This window comes from Numenius arquata, chromosome 23 (assembly GCF_964106895.1).
Source record: "Numenius arquata chromosome 23, bNumArq3.hap1.1, whole genome shotgun sequence".
Lineage (NCBI taxonomy): Eukaryota > Metazoa > Chordata > Aves > Charadriiformes > Scolopacidae > Numenius > Numenius arquata.
This window is the reverse complement of record NC_133598.1, coordinates 972,960-981,389: the sequence shown is the minus strand read 5'-3', so window position 1 is coordinate 981,389 and position 8,430 is coordinate 972,960. Positions and strand designations below refer to the sequence as shown.

Sequence of the window (8,430 nt, the reverse complement as noted above, 5' to 3'; positions counted from 1 at the left end):
AACATCAACTGATGAGTCCCCTTAGCTCTGCACATCTGTGTAACTGCTAGGCTGTGTTGGGAACTCTTTGGGGGCAGAATTTGAAGAGGAGACCTGCCCTTACTTGGGTGCAGGTCATGCTCCCTCATTGTTGTGGTTTCTGCCAGATTGGCCAATCAGAATGACAGATGGCCCCTCCTTCACCCCTCTTCAAAGAGAAAAGAGGAAGAGATAATGAGATTTATAAGTTTAGAAAAAGAACTAAACTACTTTAATGAAAAACTTAATAAATAAAGAAATGATAAATAATAAGAAAAATAATAACATTTTAAAAGGGGAAAAAGGAAAAAGAAGTATACGGTATATACGAAACCGTATCAAGTTCCCAGGAAGACGATCATGTAACCAGCAGGCACAGGGAAATATCCCAGACTGGACTTGTTGACGGACAGGAGCTGGATTCAGGATCTGGAGTCAGGATTGCTCAGATCGAGATCAAAGGCGGACAAACAGAAAGGGTCCTCCTCAGACATTGTCTGTTGAAGAAAGAGAGTTGACCCTTTGATCCCTCAGTGTTTATAGTGAGCATGATGCAGATGGGACGGAATACCCTATTGGTAAATTTTGGGTCTCCTGTCCCATCCGCTCCTCCCTACAGGTGTGACCCCTCTATGCTTTTCCACTTCCGGCCCTCCAATGGGGCAAATAACAAAGTTAGCTGACCTTGCTTGTTATAGCAATCAGCATAAACAAGAACATCTCTGCATACAATTCCTTGGTATAATCAGGTCTTATCACTGTGACAGCGAACAGTTTTTGAAAAATATGTTGTTAATTTCAGATTTGAGTTAGTTAGAAGAGGCCCAATTTAAAAAGTAAAATTACTGAACAGAAAATGGTTACTGTTTTACCTCAAACCAGGATATTCATTCAGGGGACAAGTGGGAGGATGAGGAGACAGTTAGGGGCTGTTTTGAAGGCTTTTTCTCACACCATCGTCACTCCTGCATCCTTTGGGACCATCTTCTGGCTGAGGTTCTTTCCCCAGCACAGGGCTATCCAGAGCAGGAGGAATTCCCTTCTGCACAGGCTTGTGAGCTGCTGATCCCTCAGAGCATCCAAAAGCACTGGGCTCCTCTCTAAGGGAAAGCAGTGGTCAATGTCCCTGTTGCAGGACATGCTCTTGAGGCCAGGGGATCGTATGTGAGCAGAGATGCTGGAATACAGGGCCTGATACCCACTGGCTGTGCAGGAGTTGGGGAATATCTTCCTCAGCTCCAAGAGACAGTGACTGGAAGAGACCCCTTGCCCTGTGTCCCATTCTTCCCTTCCTCTTTGGCTTGTCCCCCACCTTATTCCCCACCACCCAAGGCAATGCCATTCTTCCTTGGCAATATGAAACAATGTCCCCAAGAAAATGATTACGTGGAGGCAGAGGTGAGGATGCAGAAAATTTTAATGACTCTGACGTGGGAAACAAGTTCACTTGTAGAGGAGGCGACCAGAGCAGGGAGAGGACCAGCAGCTGCCAGAAGTCTGGTCCCAGTGGCCATGGCTGAGATCCCATAGGCCTGTCCCAAATGGGGAGAGGTGCCAGCAGATGTCCCACATGGGCTTTGTGGGTCTTACGGCCCAGAAGAACAGAAGACAAGAAAGAGGTGAGAAAGAGAATAAGGCAGAGAAGTCAGACTTTGGCCATGTTTTCAGAGAGCCCCAGCAGGTCTCCTTTGGAAGGGCAGCACTGGATGCTCAGCCTCTCTCTGAAATTGATGGCCAGGAGCTCTGTCCTCAGTCCAGCACCAGGTTCCTGGAGGTCCTTGTCAGGGCTGTCACCAATGGATTTAGCAAGGGAGGCACCTTCTGCCATAGTAGCGGCTGGAAATGCCAGAGAGGTCACAGCACCCAGAGGTGATGGGCACTCCATCACAGCTGAGGATGCTGCCAACAGCAGCAGAGGTGGAGGATCCCACCAGAGTGTTCTGAGGGAAGGAGCTGAGGATGGGTCCGGGTAGGGCCACCACAACGGGGGAGGGCTGGATGACAACAGTGGAGTTCTGGCACTGCCTGACACAGGGCTCGTTGCAGCTGTTGGCCAGTGGGGTCGGGCCACAGGGCCGGCAGGGCTGGCACTGGTCGTAGCAGGACATATCTCTGGGCTGCAGGTACACCTGGGAGAGAGGGCAGAGAGGCAGTAGAGCACAGGCACACATGAGGAGCAGTCTACCAGGAGTCTGTCACTCCACCACAAGCATGTCAAAAGCACCTGCTGAGCCAGGAGGTAGAAACTGTGCAATGGGGCAAAAGGGTTTCCAGACACAGTTCTGTAAGGATCACCCAGGCCCAACCAGGCTGCTGCCAGTCTTTTTAGTGAAGGGCAACCTCAGACAAGATCCAGATTCTCTTTGCTAGGTAATGTAGTGTCGCCAGACCCAAGGAGGCTGCTGCCTGTCTCTTAACAGAAGAGCTCCCTCAACCAAGTCCCAGACACTCTGAGTCAGACCTTCACCATTCTTCCCCCTCTCATGGCAAGCAACACCACAGCCCACCACAGGATGGAGGAGTACACATCTGTGTGAGCAGAAAACAACATGGGGAAAGGACTTCAGACTCACCTGGCTCTCAAGGAGAAGGAGGAGAGAGAAGTGGATGAGAGAGCGAGGAGTTGGGCTGGCTTTTATGGTGGCCCTGACCTGCCCCAGGCCCAGAGGAAGCTTCTACAGAAGTGGCAATTTTCTAAGATGCTCATGAGGAGCAGAAAACATCCCAGCTAATGACATGGGCTGGGTGGTTGTTTTCCCCGATGCTGCCTTCTCATTTCCTGGCTTATGCTGTTCACCTTCCCTCACGGAGGTTTCTTCTGAGTGCTGGGACTGAGATACCCCATGATTTCTGGGGCAGGAATGTGTCAGTGCCTGCTGAAGCCTCAGCTCAGGTGCTGGATGGGTGCAGTGCAGGCAAGTGATGTTGGCCTGGGGCACACTGGTGGGGTTGCCCATGGCTGCAGTGACAGGAAGGGACCCACCTGCTCCCAACCCTGGAATCTTTGGCTGGTCACCCAAGGGCTCCCCTGTGTGAGGCCGTGCCTTTTCTTTCTCTCCCAACTCACCCCAGTGGTCACTTGTAGGGTGCGGGTGGGCTGCTCTGCTGGGTTTCATGGACTCTTTTTATCTTTTAGCCAGGAAACTAAGCAGCCTTCCCCAACTCTGGGTATTGACGGCTGCAAAAGTTCATTCCCCCATTATTTCAATGTTACTGAAAAATAAATTTACCTCTATCACCACTAGGATATGATGTGTGGAGAGTGTCAGGTTTGAAAAAAAAGTCAATTCTTGGCATGGCGCACGGATAGTTAGGAGAAGATTTTTGACTTCCCAAATCCTGAGTGTTACCATTTGTCCTGGGTTGAGAGACACAGGACTAACTTTTCTTCTAATGCTGGGGAAAATTGCACTTTTAGAAGACTCTAGTGTCTGAATTTGTGAAAATATTTATTTTATAACCAGCCTGGCTCTGTGGGATTCAAGGTGTTTTCAAGACTTGCCAGGTGCAGGGACAAGGAGGAGCAAGGCCTGGGCATTTGACCCAGGCTGCCAACAGGATTATTTCATACCATGAACGTCACATTCAATATAAATTAGAAAAGTTTGCTGCGTAGCTTTCTCTCTCCCTTGATGGCGGTGGTCCCTTGCCCCAGTGCAGGAGCCCTGAGGCCTTCCGTTCCTCCTGAAGCCGTTGCGCTCGCAATGTCCGATATTTGCTGTCCACTGCTGGGAGTGCACAGCTTCCTACTGATATAATTGGCTGAGTATAATTCCTGTATATCTTATATCAGTATCGAGATTAATACTGGTTCTTTAGTATTATTGTTAATTATTTAGTCTTAGTCTGTTAAATCTATTTATATTTCAACCCCTGTGTTTCTTTGTGTTCCCCGATTCCCCTTTCCAGGTGGGGAGGGGTCATTGGGTGATAGAATAATTGTCTAAACGACAATAGATTGTTATGGATTTTCTCAAACCATAACACGATTGTCTACAAGATGTAAAAAATTTGATGCAGGTTGCCAATTTGCTTATGTATTCCCTCACGTTATCCTCTTCCAACAATATGTCTCCTCATTCCCAGTGTCAAGGACATAGGACTCCTCAATATTGATCTTGCTTGTAAAGACTGAGGCCAAGAAGGCTTTCAGCCCTTCAGCCTTTCCATGTCCTGTGTTGCCAGCCTGCGCAGCATCAGAGAAGGCCCATTCCTTCATCAGTGGGACCACAAACCCCAGCCTTCCTTTTGTCACCTGTGTCCTTAGAGAAGTCCTCTTGTTGCCTCTGGCACCCCTTTTTCAGCGTCAATTCCAGTTGGGCTTTGGCTTTCCTAACCTCATGCCCGCATGCTTGGACTGTGTTCCTGGATTCCTCCCTGACTTTCCATCCTTGCTTCCTTCTTGTGTTTTGATTTGGCCAGGAGCTCCTTCTTCACCCATGCAGGCCTCCTGGCATGCTTTCCTGACTTTCTGCTCATTGGGATGGAATGCTCTTGAGCTTGGAGGATGTGACCCTTGAATGTTAACCAGATGTCTTGGGCCTCTGTTGCCTCCAGGCCTTTCTCCCACAGCAATTTTCCAAGCTGATCTTTAAAGACACCAAAGTCTGCTGTCCTACAGGCCCAGGTTGTTAACTTGCTATTTACCTTCCTCCTGCCCCTTGGGATCCTGAATTCCACCATTTCACAGCCACTGCAGCCAAGGCTACCTTTGATCTTCACATCCGCGACAAGCCCTCACTTCTTGGTATGTACGAGGTCCAGCAGAATACCTGTCCTCGTTGGATCCTCTATCACTTGGGTGATGAAGTTGTCATGCATGCACTTGAGGACCCTCCTGGCTTGCTTATGTCCTGCTGTGCTGTCCCTCCAGCAGATATTGGGGTTGTTGAAGTTCCCCATGAAGACCAAGGCCTGTGAATGTGAGACTGCTCCTACCTACCTGTAGAGGGTCTCATCTGACTGTTATTCCTGGTCATATGATCTATAGCAGATACCCATTACAATGTCAGCCTTACCTCTCTTCTCTTTAATGCTTTCCCAGAAGCCCTCAGGTGGCACATCACCCAAAACCAGGCACAGTTCCATGCACTCCAACTGCTCTCTCACAGAAAGAGAAAGTCCCCTTTCTTGTCTTCACAGCCTGTACTTCCAAAAGAGCCTGTATCCCTCCACTGAAACATGCCAGTCGTGGGAGCCATCACACCCTGTTTTCATGATCCCAACATGATCGTAGCCCTGCAACTGCACACAGATCTCTGACTCCTGGTGGTTATTCCCCAGACTGTGAGCATTAGTGCACAGGCACTTGACAGAGGCACCCCAGCATGTTGCCTTCCTAGAAAGGGTTTTGGGGACTTCTCCACAATGATGCCTTGTAGGCATTTCCTTCCTTACCTGCAGCTGCTAGAGGTGACCTTGCTTAAGCCTTGTTTTCTTGATACTGTTCAAGAAATCAAGGCTTCAAGGCACATGTGGCTCTACAATATCTTTGAAGGCAGTGAACCTATTTTGCAGTTGTAAACCCTTAGGTGGAGCAGAAGCCTCCTCCTTGGTGCCACAAGTCACCAACGTCCATGCTGAGATTGTCCTCTGAGAATCTGCTTTCAGGAGTATACAAGTGATATTCAGTTTTTAAGAGCAGGCAATTCCATTGTGTCTCAAGTTAAGCAAGCGGGACAGAAGATATCATGGAAAAACGAACTTGTACAATCCTGGAAGGAAGGTCAGGTTTCGCAGTAAAGGTACAGAGCTGTGGTTCACACATGCAGGGAGAAGGCAGGAAAGGCCAAAGCTCAATTAGAGATGAAACTGGCCCGTCTTGTGTCAGACAACAAGAAAGTTTTTTTTAAGTGCATTGATAGTAAAACAAGATCTAAAAAAACCCAAACATTGGGCCAATACTTGTTGAAGGTGGTCACCTGACTAACAGAGATGAAGGAAAACTGAAGGCATTCAATATAATTTTTGCCTCCATTTTTAACAATACTGATAGAACTTGGGCTGCCCAGTCCATCGAGCTGGAGAGCCCCAAGTGCAGGAACAATGACTTTCCATTTGTACTGACACTGAATTTGTAAGAGACCAGTTGTATCAGCTCAATGATCCTACGTCCATGGGGACAGATGGGATTCATGCCAGAGAACTGAAGGAACTGGCAGATGTTACAGCAGGAACCCCCTAAATGACCTACCAAAGGTCTTGGGAGTCTGGGAAGGTCCCTGCTGACTGGAAGCAAGACAATGTTAGACCAACTTACAAGAAGGGCATGAAGGATGTCCCAGGAAGCTACAGACCTGTCAGTCTGACCTCAGTCCATGGAAAAATTATGGAGAATGTCATACTGGGTGCTATTGAAAGGTGTTTAATGAACAATGCAATCATCAGGCACAGTAAACATGGGTTCACAAAACTAAAGTCCTGTCAACCTAATTTGATATCCTTCTAAGATAAGGTCAAACACCCAGTGCATGAAGGGAAAGCAGTGAATGGATTTTTCCTGGATTTTAGTAAGGCTTTTGATAGGGATATGGGGTGAGCAGGTGCACAGTATGCTGGGTGAAGAACTGGCTGAAAGGCAGGGATCAAAGGATTGTAGTGAATGAGGCTATATCTGGCTAAATACTTGTAATCCCGGTGTTCCTCAATGTTCAAGTCTAGGGCCGGTTCTGTTCAATATTTTTAACAGTGATCTGAATGCAGGAGTTGAATGTACCAGGAGATATTTTGCTGATGGTACCAAACTGGGAGGTACCATTGACTCTCTGGAGGGACACGAGGCCTTGCAGAGGGATCTAGATAAAGTGAAGCATTGGGCAATCATTAACAAGTCCAAATGACAGATTCTGCACCTGTGATGGAGTAACACCAGACCCAAGTCTATATTGGGAGAGGAGTGGCTGGAGCAGCCCTGCAGAAAGGGATCTGGGGGTGCTGGTTGACAGCAGGCTCAACAGGAGTCAGGCGTGTGCGCTGGCAGCCAGAGGGCAAAGCACATCCTGGAGGGGATTAACACAGTCCAACCAGCCGGTGAGGAGAGGAGATTATCCCACTGTATTTATTGTTGGGACGGCCTCCCCTTGAGTTCTGTGTGTAGTTCTGGGCTCCACAATTTCAGAAGGAAGTGAAGGTACTTGACTCCATCCAGAGGAGGGCAACAAAGCCTGGGAAAGGGCTGGAAGGAGTGTCCTATGAGGAGTGGCCAAGGACTTTGGGCTTGCCTGGTTTGGAGAAAAGGACTCTGAAGGGTGACCTCATGGCTCTCTACAGCTTCCAGAGGAGGGGAAGTGGAGAGGGAGGTGCTGATCTCTTCTCCCTGGGATCCAGTGATAGGACACGTGGGAATGGTTCAAATCTGCATCAGGGGAGGTTCAAACTTTACATTAGGAAACATTTCTTTACAAAAATGTGGTCAAAAACTCTTTGGTCTCAAGAAGGTGGTCGATGCCTGACAGTGTTTAAAGTGTTTAAGAGGCATTTGGACAATGCCCTTAATAAAATGGTTTAACTTTTTTTACCTTGCAACTGCTTGACTGCCGAATGTCTACAGCTTGCTCTCTGTTGTGCCTGTGAACATTCTGCGGTGTTACAGATTGTGGCATCTGCTGTACCAGGAAGTGCTCTGGAAGAGACCCAGGACATCTCTCAAGTTTGGAGGTGCACCAGGGAGAGAAGCAGGGAAGAAGCAGAACACAAGAGCGGGCAGCCTGGATACCCTGTCACAAAGGAGCCAAGGCCACTACTGAGTGGGGAACTTGAAGCTTGGACAGGAGCCACATGTTCTTTATTGCCCTACAAAGAGCAGCCTGGCCCAGGGAGGCCCTTTCTTGGTGCGTAAAACAAAAAAAAAACCTCTGACACATCCCAGCCTCTCTCTAAGCAGATGTTCTCATATGATGAGAAGGTCCAAATCCCAGGACAGGACATGGGCATAACTAGCTGAGATGTGCATCAAGAAGAGATCTCACATTGGAAGAGAAGGAAAAGGAGCTTCAGACTCAGCTGGTTCCCAAGGAGAAGAAGGCAAGAGAAGTGAATAAGAGAGCAGGGACCTGCGCTGGCTTTTATACCTGCCCTTCATTGCCGCAGGACCAGAGGTGCCCTTTGCATAGGTAACAATTTTCTGACAAGCTCATCTTGAATGCAAACCATCGCAGCTAATGATATGGGCTGTGCTTTAGTTTCCAACACTGCTGCCTTTTCATTTCCAGGTTTGTGCCATGCCCATTCCCCAATTAAAGTTTCCTGTGAGCACAGGGCTGAAAGGTCCCAGGATTTTCAGGGCAGGAATGCAGCAGTGCTGGCAGAAGACTCAGCTCAAGTGCTGGACAAGTCCAGGGAGGGAAAGACACCTCAGCCTGGGTCACTCTGTTGGAGGTGGTTGAAGTGACATTCTCAGGAGGAAGCTCCAGC

At 48.5% G+C, this 8,430-nt stretch overlaps 1 protein-coding gene across 1 annotated transcript; it reads right to left on the bottom strand.

The window, feature by feature from the left end:
- Positions 1 to 1,820: 1,820 nt before the first annotated feature.
- On the bottom strand, positions 1,821 to 8,098 carry LOC141474656 (feather keratin Cos2-3-like). The gene is made up of 2 exons (XM_074162664.1): positions 8,016 to 8,098; positions 1,821 to 2,130 (listed from the first exon to the last, which is right to left on the bottom strand). The coding sequence occupies exons 1-2, from the start codon at positions 8,096 to 8,098 to the stop codon at positions 1,821 to 1,823; spliced, it is 393 nt and encodes a 130-aa protein (XP_074018765.1).
- Positions 8,099 to 8,430: the final 332 nt, after the last annotated feature.